General features: G+C 37.4%; 1 protein-coding gene across 1 annotated transcript in view; it reads right to left on the reverse strand.

The window, feature by feature from the left end:
- ALK (ALK receptor tyrosine kinase) overlaps positions 1-23,602 on the reverse strand; it is a 680,353-nt gene that overhangs the window by 501,396 nt on the left and 155,355 nt on the right. The window contains exon 2 of the mRNA XM_081944717.1: positions 7,900-8,019. Coding sequence (XP_081800843.1) covers positions 7,900-8,019 — 120 coding nt within the window. The remainder of the gene's footprint in view (positions 1-7,899; positions 8,020-23,602) is intronic.

A 23,602-nucleotide genomic window follows, 5' to 3' on the forward strand; every position in this document is an offset into this window, starting at 1 on the left:
ACTACTCCAGTTAGTTGCAAAGAATTAAAACTGATCTAAAGGCACAAAATTAGATACAAAGGTGGGAGCCACCATTCACCATTTTTTGTGAATGTCTATGGAGCCCACATGTGTTTTTATACATCTTTCTAGAGTCTAGCTTCTAGAAATCAGTGCCTTGATTTGTCACATGCCATCTTTTCACTTATTTATTTTTTAATGATCTGAAAGGAATTCAAATGAGGTGCAGCAGAAGAGGTACCAAGAGAAATATGAGAAATATCCATTGCCTACTTTGAAATAATAGGTTGATCCAGTGTTATCTCTCTGCTTGACATCAGATTATTGATGGATGAAAATCAGTTCAAAATAATTAAAAATATTTTTTTTCAGATACTGGACATTGATAAGCCTTTGTGCACAATTAAATAAAATATCTACTCCAAATGTTAATGTGTAGCAAATCAACACAATTCTTAAAATAATGAGTCAAAAAGTCAGGAAGTGGATTAAAAGTTCATTGATCACTACTAATGGTATTCAGGTAGTCCTCAACTTACAACTATAATTGAGCCCAACATTTCTGTTATTAAGTAAGACATTTGTCAAATGAGTTTTGCCCCATTTTATGACTTTTCTTGCTACAGTTGTTAAGTGAATCACTGCAGTTGATAAGTTAGTAACCTGGTTGTTAAGTGAATATGGCTTCCCTTTTGACTTTGTTGATCAGAAGGTCATGAAAGGTGATCACATGACCTTGGGACATAGCAATGGTCGTAAGTATGAATTCATAAGTATGAAAACCAGTTGCCAAACATCTGCATTTTGATCACATAAGTGTGAAAAATTGTCATAAGTCACTCTTTCCAGAGCCGTTGTAACTATGAACAGTCACTAAATGAACTGTTGTAAGCTGAGAACTACCTTTATTAAGATCCGTGTAGTAGCTCCATCTAGATCAGTGATTCCCAATGTGGAGCAATTTGATTTTTAATGGGGGGTAAATTGAACCTTGTTTAAATTAAGTTAATGGCCTTTTAGGCTGTTTCCGTGTGAGTAGCGTTCATGTTTTGAGTAAAGTAATAATTATATGTCACAGGGGGGATGGGACATCAGGATTTTAGAGATGCTTAGGTGGGGCATGCCCCCCAAAAAGGTTGGAAACCACTGATCTAGATTAAAGGCAAAGCTATCAAATAAGTATTGGAATTGCATTGGCTCTTGATTTTATTTAAGTCTATAATTTGGGGAGAATCTTTATGGAGCTGAATTTAAGATAGCATTATAAATAACACTGCAGTATTTTTATCAAAATATTTCACAATGGTAATGCAGTACAGATATTCCAGCTTTCTAGATATGTACAATAGCTGATATTTCCTAATTTTGCTCAGGATTTGTGTTTATTTCCTATTTTGATCCAGTCAAAGATAGACTAGTCAGGAAAAAAAACAAGAGAAGTTGTCATTGTTCTTAACCATAAATCTTTGGGAATAATTAAGAGGTAGTGCTACAGCTATTATGATAGAGGGGATTTTTTCCAGAACTTATTAAAATTATGCAGAAAGGTGAACACTTACATTGCCAAGTCTTGATCTTTGGCCAGAAAATAGCCAGACTTAAATGGTTCCTATCAGTGAGGTTAATGACAGAACAACAACTATTAGCAGAAAGTGCTAATAGTTGTTGCTTTCTAGACTCAAAGTCTGTTTATAATAATAATAATTTTATTTGATTAGCCGCAACCCTCTCCCGAAGGACTCGGGGCGGCGTACAATCAAGCAGATAAAAAATACACATAAGACAAACATATATACAAAAGAACAGAGACATATACATATGTGCATGGAGGAGGATGGACTTAAGTGAAAGACAGTTAAAAATACAATTTAAAATCCCCTAATAAAATTACCAAATTAAAAAACCCATCAGGAGCGTTACGAAGTTATGGTCGAGCCAGGTCAGCTATTTGGAAAAGGTGGGTCTTGTTTAGATGCACAAGAAATGACAAGACAGGAGGATTATTATTTTCCATGGACTGTTCTTTACATTATCTAAATGTATTAAGCTTTTCTAATTTGATCTGAAAACCTGCATCCATCCTTAAATCTATTCAGCTGGCTTTTCCTTGTCGATTTTTGAATTTTGTGCATATTCTCTGCCAAAGCTCATTGATTTGGCTTAAGAAATCATTAGTACTATCTGTTTTTTATTTCATTACTTAGCCTATACTTCCACAAACAGGATCTGTTTTTTTTTCTTGAAAGTTTAACTATGTTGCTACCAACACAGAACATCATTTCTTCCTCCCCCACCCCCCAAAAAAATAGCATTTGCTTTATCCATAGAATGGTACCATCTTTAGCATGTTATTTTCCTCTCTATTCAATGAAGTTTCTGAAGGAGAGTATGTATAATGATCTTATTTGTTTTCAGATATTAGTTTCAGTGATCACAGGCCAAATTATTACCTAAAATCTTGGACTAATTATGATGGTTGTATATTTTCAAATCTAATTTTAATCATACAGTTTGCAGCTTCCGAGTACCTAATAATGGATTACTATAATTCTTCATTTGGACTCTACATAATGACTACCACAGAGTTATTAAAAACATCTTAATAAGTTTCTGATTTATATCCACATGGGATTGAAAATTTGGCCTCATATAAGTTTGAAATAAATTTGAAATTCTATAGTGTAGACTTATGAACAGTGGATTGAATCATTATTGTAATACAATAGCAGAGTTGGAAGGGGCCTTGGAGTCCGACCCCCTGCCTAGGCAGGAAACCCTATACCGTTTCAGACAAATGGCTATCCAACATCTTCTTAAAGACTTCCAGTGTTTGGACATTCACAACTTCTGGAGGCAAGTTGTTCCACTGATTAATTGTTCTCACTGTCAGGAAATTTCTCCTCAGTTCTAAGTTGCTTCTCTTCTTGATTAGTTTCCACCCATTGTTCTGCCGTCAGGTGCTTTGGAGAATAGTTTGACTCCCTCTTCTTTGTGGCAACCCCTGAGATATTGGAACACTGCTATCATGTCTCCCCTAGTCCTTCTTTCTCTTAAGCTAAACATACCCAGTTCCTGCAACCGTTCTTCATATGTTTTAGCCTCCAGTCCCCTAATCATCTTTGTTGCTCTTCTCTGCACTTTTTCTAGAGTCTCCACATCTTTTTTACATCGTGGCGACCAGAACTGAATGCACTATTCCAAGTGTGGCCTTACCAAGACATTATAAAGTGGTATTAACACTTCACGTGATCTTGATTCTATCCCTCTGTTTATGCAGCCTAGAACTATGTTGGCTTTTTTGGCAGCTGCTGCACACTGCTGGCTTATATGTAAATGGTTGTCCACTAGGACTCCAAGATCCCTCTCACAGTTACTACTATTGAGCCAGGTACCACCTATACCAGTGATGGCGAACCTTTTTTGGCTCGCGTGCCACAAGTGGGGGGAGCGCAGGGGGGTCGAGTGCGGGCGTGCCGCACCCATAATGCAATGCGCGACACACACACCCCGTGCGCATGTGCGCACAATGCGCGACACCCCCCATTTTTACATGCTTTTTTTGCCCTCCCCAGGCTCCAGGAGCTTTATAGGAGCCTGGGGAGGGCGAAAAGAACCTCCCCCGACCCTCCGGAGGCCCTCCGGAGGCTTCAGGGACTGTCCGGAGGCTTCCCTGAAGCCTTCGGAGTGCTTAAAACCACCCTCCGACCAAAGCAGAAGTCACTTCCGGTTTGCTCGGAGAGTGGTTTTAGGCGTTCCGAAGGCTTCAGGGACGGTTCCTGAAGCCTCCGGGGGGGGGCGGGGGAGGCTCTTTTCGCCCTCCCCAGGCTCCTATAAAGCCTCTGGAGCCTGGGGAAGGCAAAAAATAGCTTTTAAAAAGGTGAACTCACGTACCCTGAGGAATGGCTCCGCGTGCCACTTGTGGCACGCGTGCCATAGGTTCGCCATCAAGGACCTATACTGTACCTGTGCATTTTGTTTTTCTTGCCTAAATGTAGAGCCTTACCTTTTCACCATTATATTTCATTTTGTTAGATAGTGCCCAATGTTCAAGTTTGTCAAGATCCTTCTGTATCTTAAACCTATCTTCTGGAGTGTTGGCTATTGTGTTCTATTATTTTGAGAAAATTAATGCTATAATTTGTTCTTGCTTGTTTAATTTTTTTTCTAAATCTCTCAAGTTTATCCCCATACTCTGAAAGGTTTCCAGGGATTAAACTTCTGCACCGATGAAATTATTTCAGTCTTCTATTTTTTAGTGCTTTCTTTCTATATTTCACAAACACTACCTCTTCCACCTCTGTATTTTTAAATCCTAGAAGAAATGTGCTATGCCTATGCTTTGACATGGGCATGCTAACCAAGTCATTTGCTTTTCATGTGCTTTCATATTTATTTTGTTATGAGTAAAATGAATTTGTAAATGTGCTTTAATGTTCTCTCCCAAATGAATTATTTCCCTTTGTTTATGGTCCAAGAGTGCTTAGTGAGCTAATTTTATTCCCTTTTGTTTGTGAATTTGATTTCAACTTTTAGCTAATTTCCCCAAATTAGTTAGCGAGAAATAACTATTTCTCTAGATAGTGAATTCAGCTCTATATAAATGTGTTAAATGCATGTTGCACTTGGTTAATCAAATTAAGTTGGTTCTTGGCTGCTCATACACATGTACCCTTTATATGTTCATTCCTTTCAATAAGTATGAGGTATGAAACAGTTCAGGAGTTCATAGCTACCATGATGACTATAGGATTATCCCAGGTTATCTAGAACCTGACCTGGGACAGTGGCCACATACCAGGTTTACCTGTTGGAGGGGTGGCAACATGAATTTTTAGAATTTCCCTTATCATGATCAAATTATGGCCCAATTACCTGGTGCCAGTAATCACTGAAGTTATGCAAGACAGATGAGAGTGTTCCTCTCCCAGTGATTGTTGGAGTATGATGAGTAGCCTTGTGCATCCACTGCACCACCCCAGTGACTGATGGAACAATAGCTGGGAGTTGTTCCTCTGTTGGTCTGCTGCCCAATCCATCTGAAACCTTGAAATAGAACTGTAGAGATCCTGCCTGTGCAATCTCTTCCTTTTAATGGATTCTATCATTCTCTGTGATTCACAGATGAATTGAAGGAGATTAAATGAAAAAAAAAAATCTAGCACACAATGACAGAAGAACCTGAGTGAATATAGTTAGAGCTATTTTAAAGGCCTATCTCATGGTAGTAAAGCCAGCAAAGAGGCAATGCTTCTCTAACCTTATTACATCTGCAGACAGTTGCTCCATATATTTGTTTGGGAGACTCTAGCCCTGTTGGTCAGAAGGAACTTTGAGACCCTGTTACAGGGTTCTGTGGAGGAAATTCCTCAGCATCTGTCAAAACCATCTGAATTCTTAAGGAGGTAGCCAGGACAAATACTTGCCTTGTCATCTGACATTGGTTTGAACTTCTTGTCCCTAAGGAAGTGGATAGAGTTCTTAGTACTTTGAGCTCAGCTTTTCCACAACTTCATGGTTACTTAAAGCTGGTTGAGTGGTGTGGTGGTCTAGTGATGAAGATGCTCATCTTCCAATTGGAAGGTTGAGAACTCAAGAGGCAGATATTATTCTCTTAGGGTGCAAAGAAAAAAAAACTGCTGCAAACTCTGTGTGACATCAGGAAGGGCAACCGGCCAGTAAATGCTCAATTCCATCCAGTCACCACAACCCTACCCCAAATTAAGAGATTACAGGGTTGAAAAAAGGAGGTTATTATGGTTAGTTAAAGCTGGTCAGGGGGAGGGTTCGTGTGGGTGGATTCTAAAGGTGGTGAATTCTTCCTTGAGAGAGGAAATTGTTCCTCTGCTTTTTAAGGAGGCACTGGTTTACCCCACTCCTCAAGAAACCATCAACCACCATGCTATGAAATGTTAATCAAGTATTCACCCCCCCTTTGGAGAAAGGTGATTGAGAATGTAGCAGATTCAGAGAGCTCTGGATGAAGTGGATTATCCAGATCTCTTTCAGTTAGGATTCAGCCCTTAATGTGAGATGAAAATAGCATTAGTTGCATTGTTAGATGATCTCTGGTAGGAGCAGAATTGAGAACGTGCATCCATCTTTGCATTTCTTAACCTCTTAGGCTTTTGATACCAATGACCACAGTATCCTTGTGGACTAGCTCTGGGGATTAGGGATGGAGTGTACTGTATTATACTGGCTCTCTTCCTTTCTCCAGGATCAGCTGCCTTTGGTGGTAACTGAAGAGGACAGAGAATCCATTCTTGCCCTCTACTTTGTGAGTTTTGCAGAGATCATTCCTTTCTACTCTCCTTTTTACATCTTCATGTCATGAATCTCAACCAGCCCCATGGTCATGGTAGTATCACTGTGTTGATGATTCCCAAATACATCTTTCAGCTCCTGGCAAATAAAGGAATGTGATTCAGTCAATTACATCTGCCCATCCCATTAAGCCCAACAGATTTGGCGTGCTGCAGGTCGCATCCACTAGAACCAAGGAGACATTTTTTTCTGCTGTGGCACCCCACTGCCCTCACTATATAGGACATCATTCCTTCTGAGGACAACTGGCTCTATACCCAATAAACTTCAGGAAGTCCCTCAAAACATGGTTGTGTGGTTGGGCATCTCAAGGTAGTGATGAATTTGTGATATGGCTTCATTAATCATTACAATAATTCTCTCTGCTATAACTTTGTGTGTTAACAGTTTTTATTATTCTCTTTTTTTATTGTATGCCACCCAGAGTCATGAATCTTTGAGATGGGTGGCTATGTAAATATGTTATATAAATAAAATATCTTGTTCATATGTAGCAACAACTGGGGGTCCCTGCTGCTATGTTCTTTTCCCAGTAGAAAGTCATAATGTGTCATATATTACTTTTAGCCTTTCTCTAAATTCATCCTGTTTATGGAGGTAAGGTGATTTTAAAGGTGACCCAATGAGAACAGGACTCCTTCATTTTGTTGGGAATTGGGGGGGGGGAATTTGTGGATTTTATGGTTGTATTCAAACACAGACTAGATGGATTGGGGATGTTTCATTTGAATTTCTGCACTGGACAGGACTTAGTCAGACTGAACTGAATACAGAGGCTTAAGTAGCCGCTTCTGATTTTTTGAATCTATGATTCTGTTTTTTTCAATTTCTGCCCTCTGCCCTCAATTTCACTCCTATTATTAACTAGCAGGTGTTTTTTTTCCTTCCTCCATTTTTTTTCTTTTTTCAAAGAGTAGAGAGGCTGTTTAAAATGTTGGCTGGGGCTTTTTAAAAAAAGAAAACACCATATACAAAGCATTGACCACATTACCAATCAAAATAAGGTGATCTCCTATCTCCATCAAATCTCTCGCTCTTCCCCCCCCCTCTTTTGAAGAGAGTAATGATTCCAGAAATCAACTGGTCTGCACCTGGCAAATCCCTCAAATGGAGTAAAATGAATCACTATGTTCAATAATCCTATGACTCATACATTCGGTAGCAGGTCAGAAAACAATAACAAGTTTGCTAATATCACTTTTCCTGACACACATACGGTAAATTCAAGTGAAATAGCCAGAATCATTGACAATAGCTAATACTTACTAAAAGCTTTCTCAACTCACATGTTTTATGATGAAAAAGCAGTGACTCTTATGTAATGAGTTTTGCCTATATCCCTTTATCACCCACATAAAAGTAATATCGAGCTTTAGTTAACAATGCGCTGAAAACTCACCTAAAATTATTAATGTTTCTGTGATGCTTTTTTTGGGGGGTGGAACCACCTTTATCATTGGACTTTTCACCTCTGGCCATCAGTTATATTCATATCAGTTCCAAGGAGTCAGCTTTGCAAACAGAGATCGGTGGCATATAAATAAAATAAACAGGAAAATAGAATGGTGTACTTACAGTGCCGGCCTCTTGGAATGAATGAAGGAAAGGAATCTTTCATCACCCAGGACAAGTTCCAGGCAGTGAAATCCCAAGAATGTGGGGGACTGTTTGTTGGCGATTCTGGAATGCTGATATCTGTCAGTAAAAGCAGAAGATTGTGATGCAAAAAAATAATACAGGGAAAACATGTTTCAGCTTTACCTTGCAGAGTAAGCATCTACCTAAAGTAACTATTAATAATGATTAATTGACATTATTTAGTAGTTTAAATCAAAATTTATTACAGTATATACAGTTGTATAGCACAGTTTCTATTCTACTTGTTTGGACAAATTATCCACGTGAATAGCATTAAGGATAAGCATTGAAGTGATAGCACTGATAAAAACATTCAACTGATCACCAGTGTGTGCATATATAAACAAAAACTCTTCAGCATATTGAGTGATAGCTATTAATTACCTAATCCTAATCTCCCTATACATTTAAAGTTCTTAAGAAGATATAGTTGTGGTCCAGAGGTGGTATTCAGCAAGTTCTGACCAGTTCTGGAGAACCGGTAGCGGAAATGTTTTTTTTTTGTTTTTGTTTTTGTTTTTGTTTTAAAAGTTTTATTGGTTTTTTTAAAACATTTTTACGGAAAAGGGTAAGTGGAATGGTTACAAATTTTGGCAGTTGCAAATATGGCAGACGCCCCCTCCCTCCAAACTCATAGGTTACATCAAAATGTCAATCCTTAATACATAATCATAAGAAATCAGCATATTAATTCTAGAAAAAATAATTTTCAGTCAGTTCATATCGTTATGATATATAGTCTAGATATAGATTCATTGTTACTTTCGGTATGTTTATAACTTTGTGATTTTCTTGTTCATTTTTGTGATCTGAGCTTTCTTGGTGTTGCCCCTTCACCCCCCGCTGGCAGAGCTCCGGCCCCTCCCGTGTCCTGTGTGACCGTTGCAGTATCTTCTGTTTTTTCTAGGTTCACTTTATTTTTTTCCATAAAGGCCTGTGCCTCTATGGGTGTGTTGATTCTGATTCTTGTCTCCTCCCAGAATATCAGCATACCTTCAGGCATCAACCATCTAAACCACACCCCCTTCTGGTATAGTTTATTCGCCAATTGCGAATAATTTTTTCTTTTTTCCCTAATTTTTTTGGGAATCTGCTTCAGAATGGTTATCTCCCTGTCGTGGTATGTCAATGCTTGCCCCCTTTGTACACCCAGAATTTCATCTCTTGTGGTTTTCCTAAGGAATTTAATATGAACCTCCCTGGGTACACTGTGTGTTTTGGCATATGCTGAATTCACTCTATAAACTAGGTCTATTTCCCATTCCATCTGGTGTTTATCTTTGTGTATGTATTCAGCTAGAATATTAGTCATGATGTCCCTTATATTTTCCCCATCTGCTTCTATTACATTTTGGAATCTAAGATAAAAGGACATTCTCTCAAACTCTGTTTTCATTTGCTGGATATCAAGTTCTTTGTTCCCCTTCTGTAAGGCCTCTACCCCCCCCCCTTCGCCTCCGCCACCCCACCCTCCACAAGGTCCAGTCTCTGAGAATTCTTAAAAATTTGAGCTTGATTTTCTTTAATTTCATCTTTCATTTCCCTTAACTGTTTCTTAATTTCCTCCTGGCCCTGTAGAATTTGTTGAAGCATTTGTTGAAAGTCTATCTCTGTAGTCTTAGGTTGCATCAATTCTGTTATCTTTGACTGTGTGGCTGGACTGGACGTTGCAGACGCTGGAGCAGAAGTAGCAAAACCAGGCTTTCCAGGAGGTGGTCTTTTTGGAGACATAGTTTATAAAACAAGGAGATCAGTCAGTGTAGAAACTGGGCAGCTGGAGAAGTAGAGCAGGCAGGCGAATCCAGAAGGCAGAGGATCCAAACAGGTGGGAGTTTCTTTAGTTACTCTAGCAATAGATGAAAGTTTTTCCTCCAAAGAGTTCAGAAAAAAAAACAATCCACAAGAGATTCCTCTGGGTGACTCGGGGACAAAGACCGGAAGCCTGAATTTAAAGGTGGAGTCAGGTTTCACAGTTCATAAAGACAACGGAAGTGTGCCATCTTGCCCTGCCAGCTTTGGGCTCAGAGGCATAATAAAATTTTAAAAGTTCCAAAAGTTCTCAGTCCACCCATAGATTCTGGAGTTAGATCCAATAAAAGTCACTTTTAAAAGGGTGAGGCATCCTTAGTTGGCTCTCCCCCCTCCTCCTTCCCCTGGGGGCGAAAGCAAAATCTTCTCAAGCCGTTTGTCCAAGGGGGGGGGAAACCCCCCTCCCTCTAGCCGCACCTCTAGTGAAGATCCGAAAGTTACTTTTTAAAAGTGCTGAAAAGTCTCTTATTTCAAAAGGAAGGGAATGAGGGGAGGAAGCCTCTCACCATACCGCCGCTGCTTCCTTCAAGATTACGTTGTCCGCTTGGCATGGGGAGAGACGCGTGCGCGCCCTCCGCTGCTCCCCAGTGCCTAGAGCGAGGCGGAAAAAGCCCCCACCAGCCGCCGCCGATGCAGGGGCTCTCCGCAAGCCGCTCCCTCGGCAGGACGCCTCCTCTGAGGCGTCCTGTGCCCCCCCCGAGCGAGGGAAGCCCACCGGGAAAGTGGGAGCAGGCAAAGACTTGCCTGTCGCCGTAGCCGCCGGAACCAGAAGTCCCGGTAGCGGAAATGTTGAGTAGTTCGGAGAACCGGTAAATATCATCTCTGACTGGCCCCTCCCCCATCTATTCAGTGCTTCCCGAGTCCCAGCTGATTGGGAGGAAATGGGGATTTTGCAGTATCCTTCCCTTGCTATATCCACCAAGCCACGCCACCAAACCACGGCACCTCCACTAAGCCATGCCCACAGAACCAGTAGTAAACCAAATTGAATCCCGCCACTGATGTGGTCTCCAGAAATGAACAGGTAGCAGGCATAGTGATTATAGGACATTTACTGGTTTAATCCAAGTACAAATACATGAAAGCTTTGAGGGAAAAAACAAGGGTTTTTTATTTTAAAAAGTCACTGCTCTTAAAGATAAATGAAAAAACCCTTCAAAACTAGAAGAGCTACCATCTAATGACTTCATCATACAATCATCTCAGTAAATTGGAATAAGGTTTGAAATGCCTTTTTTCTTTCTTGGTTTTTGTATCCTATTCACAAGCATTATTCTGAATAAGATTAATTTCCTTCAGCTTTTCAACCAACTGAAGAGTATCTATATAAACAGACCAAATAGGAAAATTGACTTATTGTCCTTTATAACAGAAGTACATAGCTAAGCCTGATTGGCTACACAGCTTTATTGTATGATAATATTAATTGTAAGCATTTTAGATGGACTCCTTCTACACACACATCAAAGCTGTGGATAGGCAGAAAATGTACCAACCATGTTTCTGCAATTGGCCTCAGTGGAACTGCCTATATACTGTATATGGCACGGTGATGGAATATACCTGATTTGACTCTACAAGGTCAATATGCTATGTCATTATAAATGCAGAGTCATAAACACCTTAAATGGACCAAAAAGTCATTGACTTCATTCACTCATTAAACAGCTTTAGGACTGCCAACATCAGTAGAAGTAAATAGCTGTATTTGTTTCTTTGTTTCATTGGGGTTTTTTCTTGGCTTATTTGAAACCCATTTTTAATCACTGCATCAGACTTTCTTGCTGGTAAAAAGATAGGTCCTTTCCATTCCCTTTGTTTGTGCGGAACTATAATCTTGAGTTCTTAGGATGCCTTTCCACAGACTTCCTAGAACTACACTAATGGATTTCTGGCTCAGTTCTAGCAGAGAAGGAAATGCAGTGAAGTTAGTCACACAGCACTTCGCTAGGGTTGCATGGAAGGAAGGCATCTTCTCCTTTGCTGAGAATTCTTGCTTCATTATTAAACTGAGCAGGGGTGGTTTTCTTAGTGTCCTGCCCCCAATAATCATCTTTATTTCTGTTTCAAATAATTCAAAATAAAGGCAGTAAGGTAGCAATTAGAATGGGGGCAGAGGACTGGCTGGCTGATTTGTGTAATGTCCAATTGATCTGTTAAAGGACATGATGATTGACTGAGCATTAAATGTTGTGAGAATGGACATAGAGAAGACACTTCCATCAGAACATGTTCCTGAAGGTGGTAGAAGTGCCCTTAGTCTAATTAAACTCAGGTAAGAATATCATTCTAATTAAATATCACATCAATTAGCATATTATGTAGTTTGAGTCTTAGTGTTAATATACTGTAGCAGTGAGAGGAGAGGCAGAGAAACCGGAGGGGAGCCGAGCCGAGCCTTCCAAAAGAAAGAGGCTGGGGGGAAGTGTGTGTACTACAGCATGGCTCTTTGCCTGGCTTCCTGCCTCCTCCTGTGATCTCCTCAGTGTTCGCTTGTGCTCTCCCTCCCCAAGTGTAGTTTGATAGCAGGTGGAGCCACTTGCCTTTTCAAACTTGTAATCAGTGAAGCTGGGCTAGATTTTTATATAGTTTTATCCAGCTGTGTGTGTGAGAGAGAGAAATGAATGGGGGCCTGGGGAGGAAGTCACTACACTTGGGGAGGGAGAGCACCAGTGAGGTTAAGCAGAGTCATCCACGGTGAGGCAGCAACTAGCTCAGCTTTTTACTTTTACTTTTTTTTTTCATGATGAGAGTGGTGAGGCTATGCCTCACTTGCCTCACCTGACTGCACGTCACTGTACTGTAGTAATGTTTTCACAATATGTTTTCACAAAATATATTGATTATATCTTACAAACTTTGTTCTCAAGCACCACGTAAGCATTAGTATTGCAGACAATGAAAATCATCTTATTCATTTTTATCTGATAAAAATTGAAATCTATAAAATACTGAACTGCCAGTTACATGCCAGTGTAGAGTATGAGATGGATGCCACAATCAATCTTTCATGCATATAGAAACATTTGTTCAGATAGTCAGTGGCAAATAAAATTCTCAGTAGGAAACTTTCATTCATACCAATTAATGAAACATACAAAACCCAGATATAATTCGAATATATTAAACTATGTCAGCATAGTTAATAGATATAAATATGCATCAATCTAGATAATGCAATATAACTGCCAGTATCAGAAATAATATTCTTGCTCTCCACATGCTCATTCAGGAATATAGAGCACAAAATATAAGTTACTTTTAATAGAGTTTACAAAACTGTGAGCAGTATCTCTGTAGCTGAAATGGTATTTTCAAGGAATAAAATTTGACTCCAGAACATTTCTTACTTCTTGCTTAAACAATAGTCTGCTGACACAGTGAGGAAAAAAATAAACAATGTTTCCTTCCTTATTATCACAATGGAGGTCCAAACATTGGTACATATCTGTGCTTAGTAAGTTTAACCAAGGCACTACCAGATTGGCTCTTATATTACCAAGCATGTGTTATAATATGGCTAAAAGAATGGATAACCCTCAGATACAAGAGACTGCTATATTTAGAAGGACATGATTTACAACTGGGATGGCATACCTTCTTACCGTATGAAAAGAATAAAATTCACAGATACTTTCAAAATCACTACATAAGAAACTCAGTATTATCTGTATGGGGGGGGGGGGGAGATAAAACAGAGATCTATTTGAGAATCCCAGAATGGCTCTCAACGATGGAAGCATTTACATATCCAAATCTGGTGAAGTTTGAAAAAATCACAGCATGCGATCCCCAGACCGGTTGTTAAACCGGCAGGATCCCACCAGACACAAAAGATTTATGTGGCTTAACCAACTTATTTAATTTTAACAGTATTCAAAAGAGGATGATACTTAAAGAATTATTTGACAAAATGCTGATATTTGTGCCCTAGCAGTGAGATATGTCAATGAAATATTAATGATCCAGAACCAAATATGAACAATTAGATAGAAAAGATTATGGAGAGACTTATGTTTGGGTATGCCTCAGTTATCTTCCCAGATTATGCTCATCTACATTTTTATCCACAGTGTTTTATGTTCTTTCCTGAAAAAAAAGTGAAACTGCTTGCATTGAAGCAAGTAGAGGTAGGACTGCAACTTGTCAGAGAAGTGGGTTGACACTCCCTCACAGTATGGTATATATTTTAAAACCCATTATCATTGAATAATGCAATGAAAAATAGGAACTTTTGTATTCAAAATCATTTTCATTATACTATTTTCAGTGGCCGATACATTTTTTTGACATAATCCAGTATGTGAGATCGTAGTCTTGGTTGCTTTGCAACGGAGAGGTGTTCTATCTTGCTTCTCCCAAGTAGTACCAAATAGAGGAAACAGAAGCTGTGAGCAGCCTTGCAAGTAGGGAAAACAAATCCCTCTCCCTCCCTCCCTCTCTCTCTCTCATCCCCCCCCTCTCTCTCACTCACTCTCTCTCAAACACACACCACTCCCCAGTATTCCAGATCTAACGGGTCTGCAAATTAAAGGAGAAACATTCTTCCAATATGCAAATAAATTTCACTCATAAGAAACATTGACAACAGCTGGCAAAATATTCCCCCTCAGCGGCAAGCTACCTTGTGTCTTTCCATTTGACTATTCTTCTGTTGCTGTGTCTCTTGCTGTTCAGTTCCAGAAAAACAGTTGCCAATTGCTTTCATTCCCATAGAATGAGAGCATACTTTTTAACAGTCAAGAGTTGGCTAAGCCATAGCAAATCTTGGAGACAATATGGAAATTCTCTATAAATTTAAATTAATTTTGTGTAGCAATATCATTTTTGTTATAAGTAAGAGCCAATCCTGCTTTTAAACATCAAAGACTAGCATGAGAAAGCATTGAAAACATCTTGTTAGCATGATTATATTGCTATGTTACTTCAATTAATCAATCTGCGAGTTTTTGGTTGGTTGTATCCATGTACTGTTAATAGTTTCTGTTTTTCTCTGTGATATATGTGCCTTCTTCTCCCAGGCTTGAATGCCAGAAGAACTAAAATAAGCATGAAAACATTTTGGTGTTGCTCTCTCCACTGCTTCTCAGAACAATAAAAAATGGGAGTTTTGTAATTTATAGAAGGAAAATATCCATGAATGTAAAATAAAATTACTATGGATTTCTATGAAAGTGATGTGATATCTACTAAATCTTTTGGTAGATATTGAAACTGTTTTGGCAGATTTCAATGGACTCTATTAACATCTCTGGTTTTAAATAAAAAAAAAAACTTTGTTAATCTTTTGTAATTCAATTTTGTAAATAACAATAATTTTTAAAAACAAAGCAGCCTGGAGTATTGATATACAAGATTTAGACTGATCTTTATATCTATAATTTAATTTTGGTTAATTTTCTATTTCTCAAAGGGGAAAATGGATTAAAATATTTCTCTTATATGGAGGGTTTCTTCCAGCAAGCTGGCTGGGTAATCTTCAGTCCCATGTACCTCACTAGATTGAGTTAAAATAGGAGGACAAAGGAGTATTATGTATGTCCAGTGCAGTCCAGTTATTTAAATTAATAAAGGTGAGATAAAAAGTTTTAAAAATGAACAAATCATTTGCTATGTCTTTCATTAACAATGGAATGCTGGCCTTTATGAAGATATAAAACTGATATATGCAATCATATCTTTGTCCTATGATCCACATGGTATTTTTCTGGCTTTTGGTAATGGTTGATTTTCTCAGCACTTTCTACCACTTTCCTGTAAAATAGCTCAGGATATTAATCATGTCTTATAGGATAGCATGTACCTTTTAGGACTGGCTGTGAACAAGAAAGGTAACAGCAGTAAAATATATGCCACAGTATAGTACTTGGCAGGGTAGCAATAAATGCCTTGGGAAAGATATTCAGATAAAGTGATACATCCATACATACAAAGATCAGAATTATGAGATAATGAGGTTTCCCAATGATACTCTATAGAAGAAGCGGAATAAAAAGAGGATTGGTGTTTTTGAATTTTGGGGTTTTAAGATTGATGGATAACCAAGAAAATGAGCAAATGGATCACTAAATAAATCAATCCAGAATTCCAACTTTAGGCAAAAATAACCAGGCTCAAATTATCATACTTTGGATACATTATACCAGGGGTGTCCAAACTTGGCAACTTTAAGACTTGTGGACTTCAACTCCCAGAATTCCCCAGCTGGCTGGGGAATTCTGGGAGTTGAAGTCCACAAGTCTTAAAGTTGCCAAGTTTGGACACCCCTGCATTATACAAAGACCCAATTACCTTGAGAAGTCTACAATCTGGGAAGGAAGGAAAGGAAGGAAAAAGAAAAGCTAACAACCAAAAGCAAGTAGCTAAATTCAATTACAGTGATGATGATGGCATTTTTGGAAGATATGAAAGGCAAGGTTGGGGACGGATCATCATGGAGAACAGATTAATAGCACATAATCAATTAAATAGTCAATTAACTATGTGAAAATCAGGTGTAGCATCTTGCCTCAGTCTTAACAGAATGAAGACTTAAAAGTGTCTTTCCCAGTCTGGCATACTTCAAAGTATTGAACCATAATTTTTTTTTAATAAAAGTTTTTTTTTTATTTTTCAAAACAAACACAACACATAAATTCTTCTTTCTTTACATACTGTAGAAAGTGTATCAGTTGGTTACAAAAGGCTTTCGTGCATCTCTTCCACAGTTATCAAGCATAATTCATATTAACCCAAGTATTTTAACTCAGATATTTATACATGTTGCCATCATCATACTTCCATTTTCATTTGACTATAATTGTTTAAATGTCCTTTATCATAAAATATACCAAGATTTAATACATAACCACATACTGGCATTTCATTTACTATTTCTAAAATCCTCCAATGACACTGAGTCCTTATGTCCTATTCTAGCTAAACATCCATAATATTTAATCACAAAGTTTTCTAATCCTTCTTTCCAAATCACTGTTACAATTTACATCCCATTTCCTTATGTTGTACCCGTACATATATATAAGTTATTATTATTATCTCTCCTTTGTTTGACTATTAATTAAGAATTAATTAAAGAATTAAGTTAGATTCAGTTAAGTCTTGGTTATTAGGGGGAAAAATGATATGATGAACTATAATTTTTGTATCACATTAATAGGGTATTTAGGAGCCCTGGTGGCCCAGAGGTTAGAATTCAGTATTGCAGTCTGACCACAGCCTGAAGTTGAATCCTGATCGCTCAATGTTAAGTCAGCCTTCTATCATTCTGAGGTTAGTAAAATGAGGACCCAGATTGTGGGAGACAATCTGCTAACATTGTAAACCACCCAGAGAATGCTGTAAAATATTATGGAGCAGTATGTATTCTAAGTGCTGTTGTTTTATAGGAATTCTGATCCATTCATCCATAAAATATATAATAAAATTACTGCCACATAGTTTTTTTTAAATAAAAGCCACAGATCTGTATTAGATGCATTTCTGTATTTCTGTATTCATTTTCCACATAGATGATTCCAAGAATGGCTGTAGAAATAGAACTGTAGAACTTCTGCAGATACAATATATTTCAAAAAAGCTGAATTACAAGTATCTTTTTATTAGGTCAGAGATCCAGGGTTTTTTGCTTGTGTAACAGAAATGAAAACCTGTAATTTCCATATGGATCTTTAATAGTATCTATGGGACATATTTCATTTGGTTTCGCTATGATTTTGCCTGACCCAGATCTACTTCCTTAGTATGCTGTACAAATCCATCGCTGAGACCTTTTCGCTGAAGCACTGTGCAAATGATCCCTGATTCATTGCTGCTGAGAGGTGCTGAACAGCCTGCTTAAAAGAATGAGGTGTGGTTCTGATCATTATGAAGAATAGGACTGTTCTGAACACCTTTTTTTGTCTCAGGAAAACTCTACATTTAATTTCATTCTGTCCTCCCTTGCTGGAAATGCACATTACTACAACTGAGCATCTTTCTGCATGCAAGTGACAAAGATTGTTCAATTGTGATATGTATATGACAGTGTGTATAAGTAAGTACATACTTACTTAATAAGTACATATGATGACAAGCTTCTACTTAGCTCAAAAATAGTTTGGCTAGGTTAACTTGTAAGGTTATCGCAAAGTAGATGGTAGGTAGTTAGATAGGTAGATAGGTAGGTCGGTAGGTAGGTCGATAGGTCGGTCGGTAGGTGGATAGATGGATGGATGGATGGATGGATGGATGGACAAATAGACAGATAGATAGACAGATAGAAAGACAGACAGACAGACACACACACACAGAGAGAGACACACAGAGAGACACACAGACACACAGACACACACATTCTGGTAGAGAGAAGTTCCCTGAACATGGGTTCCAGCATGCATTCGAAAGCTCAAATGACTAAATCTCTGGTCCCAGTGTCTGACCCAGACTCAGATCGACCCAGGCTCCTGTAACATTATCCTGAGACATGTATTTTTGTCTTCATTTGAGATGGATGGATGGATGGATGGATGGATGGATGGATGGATAGATAGGGAGAGAGAGAGAGAGAGAGAGAGAGAGAGAGAGAGAGAGAGAGAGAGAGAGAGAGAGAGAGAGAGAGAGAGAGAGAGAGAGAGGCAGGCAGGCAGACAGACAGACAGACAGACCTCTTCATTTTGTCCCTATGACAACTACCTTGTGGGACTGATAAAGTCAGAAACTGTTATTAATTTTCTGAAAGTTCTTAAATATCAAAATCTTCCAGAAGCTTACCGAGAGTGAGCACATGCCACCCAGTGATAAGATTACAGTTACTATTAATTTTTCATATATTATTGCTTTGCTTTGTTAACCACCCAGAGCTATTCGACTAAGATGACTAGCCATATAAATTTGCAACATAAATAAATGCTTCTTTTTTTCTCATTTTATTTTTCATGGGTATTTGAGTTATATTGTTGAATATAACTTTTGCTTCTTGAACTGTCAAGAGTCTAGTCTGACTGAGCAAGGTACAAATTGAATAACTGAACTTTCATAATCAAACTAAATGGCCCAGAGCTCTGGAACATTTAGGTAATAGTATCGTGGGAGTGTTGACAAAAAAAGGCTAGAATGGGTTTCACTTCACAGCAGAACACTAGTTTAGTCCTAATGTTCTGGTGATCAGTCTGTGCAAACACTATTTTTTTCCAAAGCTTTTAGCAAAAGTCCAAGACTCTAACGACTATACTTTAAAAAGACTAAAATCTGATAAGATGCTATTTTTCTCAATTCTCAAGAGAAAACAATACAAAAAACCTTGCAGAATTTGGAAATTATGCACCATGATATTAATTTCAATGATCTTAAACAAAATAATTTAATTTTAGAGTCCCACAGCTATTGAGGATATCAAATAGGCTTTGGTCTTGGTAGGTACTATGTTGCCCAACCCCTGAATCTCACAATGGTTCACCAAGATTTGTGATGATGCAATGATCTGTGTAAAAAAGAAAGAAAGAAAGAAAAGTCCAGGGCTTCCTGACATTACTTATTGTATCTGTCTGTAGTTTGTTCTCTGATGAACATATTAGCTGCCTGTTGGGTTCAGTATAAATTTGGCATTAACTGACAAAACAAAGAAAAACCCAACATTTGTTATTCAAATAAAATTAAACCCAAATTAAATATTTTAAAACATTACTCATATCAGAATTAAACCTATTTTTATTTTCATTTGTAATGAATGAGCAGAAAAGTGCCCAATTTTTTCTGATAATGTTAAACTCATATAGTTTGGCCATACTCATCAGTGCCCAGCTTTGAATCAATATTCTTCTTTACATTCCCCCCCATCTTTACTATGCATCACAAACCTTTTTCATTTTTTTCTGGCCAGAAAACATGTTAAATTAAGTATGTTAGAATGTCAAACTCAGAAAGCTTCATGGATTCCAAATAAACACTTTTATGAGTGTCAGAAAAATTGTATTAAATTCTTGTTGAAAAGAAAGCCCATATGAATAGTAGTAAATACATGAAATCAGATGATGTGACATTTTTTTAATTGGAGCATGCTTTGGAAAAATGACTGATAATATTGATTGAATAGTTTCAGTCTGAAACATTATGTAGCTTCATGCAACATTGGAGTCCATGCTTTTTTTAAAGGCAAACATTAGCAGCCCCAGATTCTGTGGCAAGAATTGCTGAATAATTCTTTAAAAAAATGCTTTTTAAAAAAATGGTAGCTACGGATGGAAAAGAAATTGACCACTGGATTGTCAAACACTAATTCAGAATTGCCTTAACCATTGTTTGCATAAAGCTGTTCAATGGAAACAAGACATTTAAGAAAAAAGGAACAGAAAAAGAGAGATCATTTATGAACATCTGCTTTTATTACTTACCTTCCAAAACAGAGACAGCAAGACCTGGAGAAATGTTTTTGAATGAATGAAACTGTCTCAAAATCAGAGGTGACAGTTACATTCCAAACCATTTCACGTTCATACGTAATGGCATTAGGCATATCTATTATTTATATTTAATACAAATATACACATTCAAATATCAAATAAGTATATTTAAATAACCAAATCTGGAAAAGCAAGACACTTGGATAAGAATAGAGAATTCTCAAAGGAAATGTAATGGGAAATCTATGAATGTTTTTCCATATTTGTGTTTAGATTACTGCTATGGTTAGAGTTACTTTTGTTGCTGAGAGAAGGATTTTTTGCCCATATAGATTAGAGAAGAAGCTGCAAAGAAGCTGCAATCCTTCTTCATCCTAAACCACAGGTGGAGGACTGAAGTGAAAATGCAGTATTAAAATTTTTCTTACAATGTCAATGGATAAATAAGGACAATTAACTGATGATTCTGTAAATGTGACAATATGGAGGATGAAGGAAGAGCTACCCCCAAGGAAACAGATAGATAAAAGGGGTCTGAGTACAGAGTAAGAATGTAACAAGAGAAGCCACTCCCTAGTTCACACAAAGATAAAGGAAAGGAGGGGTAAAGTACAGTACATTCATGTGAAGTACACAATTTTGTTACTATAGCCTTACAATAAAAACAGCACTGATGTTCTTTAGTCCACCTTAAAGGTTGACAGGGAAGCTTGAATTTCCTAAATGAGAATTAAAGTGAAATAATATAGACAATCATGTGAGCCTGCATTATACTTCATAATATGTTTGTTTCACACCTAAGTAAATATTAGTTTTGCTGTGCTCTATAAACTTGGAAGAAAAATAAAGGAAGATGAGACACTTCTTATATCAGGATGGATAGGTGGTCAGAAACTGTTGCAGGTGGTACACAAGCAGCAAGAAAAGGACTCATTCTTAATTGCATTCTGAATCTTGAGATATACTGTATGCCTTAATAGGAGCTGTTCTGGGTGGGGGAGTACATTTCATGATCTATAACATTTCACAAATTTGGCAACTATGTAAATAAGTGATCTAAATTTTTCATTTTAAAAATTACAAAGTAATACAAACATGGAATTGAGTCAAATAGATTTTAACAGATTTGCTTATCCCATAATAGAATAGTATAATTATGCAGAATAAAATATTAACATAGTTATTGGATTACATCACAACCTGTTTGATAAAGACTTCAACCTCTTACATCTTTTTTCATGCGAATTCTAAACACATATCTGCTTTCTTTGGCCAGATTACAGCAACTGTCCCTGCAACCTTGCTGGTCATAGCAGTTTTATTAAGCCTCCCATATTGGCATGAGAATGAGATATAGCCAGAAGCCTGAAATAGTGGCTTAATAGCCAACATAATGAGTATTCGTTGCATTTTCTATGAATGACTGAGCTACCAAATATAGCCACCAAGATTTTACTTGGTAAGGACAGGACGCCTACAATGCTCTCTCTGACCTGTTTAATTTCTAGAAACTGAAAAAGTTCAGCCTATTAAAGCTAATAATACAGAATGCTCTGAAGCATTACATTTGCACAATAGAAACAAATTATAATGGCTGTAGGATACTGTACTTGTGAATTTTATGCCTTTTGTGTGTTTAATACCATTTATTAGTAGCATTAAGCCTTGAAGCTAAGAAATACTATGCAAAAAAAGATAATGAGCTCACAAGATGTTTCTTCTCACAAGATGAAGAAGGAATACTAGCCATTTCTTTTCTGCAGAAAAGTTGCATTATCCCAAGAAAGAGGAAAAGGATGAGATTTCTATTTCTATCTAAATTCCAGCTGTCCTGGCAAAAACAATAACATTGTGTTCAAATTCCCTTGACTGGGAAAGATTCCAGCGTATTTAAATTGTCTATTTTCACTGCAATATTTCTGATTTGCTTAAAAGATATCTTCTCTGACTCCAGCTGTGGGAAATTTAAATACATAGAAGCATTTCTCCTGAAAGTGTTGTAAATGTTCCTGAAATGAATGCCATAAAATACCTGAGTAACAAAGAAAAAAGCTTATCTTTACCTACTATAGCCAACTGCAAACTGGCTGCAAATAGAAATTGTAGATATTAAAATTATGATATCTCAACATTTTGTTTACATACTGAAAAAGAGGTTAGAGGAAAGAGATAGAAGGATCAGATAATCTCTTACATACACTGGAATTTTATCCATAACATTCTTTCCCCCCCTTTTGGTTGCATCCCCAAAAGAGAAAAGGTAGCCTTATTTGGACATCCAATTCTTATTCTTTATTTGTTTATTTTTCACATGACTAGACAAGTCCCTTACTTTTAAGTGGCGGTCTTCTATTTTAAAGGTGACTAGAGAGTCATCATCCATTTAAAAGCATTCTCGGTTTGAATGACCTGCCAAAGCTAACTTCAGGATAAAAATAAAAAAATAGGAGAAAACTTAAAATTGCTTTAGAGTCATTAAAACACAAAAGTGCTAACAGACGCACAGACCTCCCCGTTACATTACAGTAGTACTCAGTAAATGTTAATTTTTCTATTAAAATATGTTCATAAATTCTAAATATGCATCTACAGGTGTAGACATTTGTATAATTATTATGCAACTATATGTTATTCTTGTTCTTTTTTATATTAAATCATAGATGGCCACCTTTTCTCTCACCCATTGCACAACTGAAGGTACTTTCAATGTTACCCCATAAAGATGCTGCCTTTATGGTATACTGATAGGTATAGGATTCTTTCTTAACCAGCTACGACCTTTTTTGGTGGGGCGGGGGAGAGAACTTGAAAGATACCATAATGACAATTCATTTTGTGTTACAAGTTAGGGGATACTCCTTTGAGCTCTAAGATAATATTACCCAAATTTCAAGAACCTTGTTTTTTTAAAAGAATCCCAAATTTATCCACAAATCCAAAGCCTATATATAAGGATAAGGCTGCTGTGTTAAGTTGCTGTGTAGGTGGCAATGTGGAAGCGTATTGACATAACTGCCCCTCCCCCAATGCTTCTGAACCACTATTTTTTCAGAGTCTAAACCTACAGCATTCAGTCAAGCAGATACCAAGAAAGCACATAATTTATGGCAAAGGCCATTTTCTATACTTCCATTTTGTGACAATATTATTAAAAATTAGGGCTGTAGAATGCTTTGAAAGGGTGTGTTGAGTCAATGAAACTTTAGCCAAATCACCCTGAAGCAGATTTATGTTGCTAAATGTATGTTGCTAATCTAGAGTAGTTGGCCAAAGTGTTTTATCATCTCATTAAACTTTCTGCCTATCAGAGCTATTTTGGAGTGGTAAGGACCATTTGCTCTTCATTTACTATCCCAGTTCTCATATTTTTAATGTACCTGGGTATGAGACTCAACTTAATTTGCTTAACTTGCCTAATAAATACCTATGTGCTACCCTTGTCGCAACAACCA

The sequence above is a fragment of the Natrix helvetica genome, assembly GCF_964273705.1.
Source record: "Natrix helvetica genome assembly, chromosome: 2".
In the NCBI taxonomy this organism is placed as follows: domain Eukaryota; kingdom Metazoa; phylum Chordata; class Lepidosauria; order Squamata; family Natricidae; genus Natrix; species Natrix helvetica.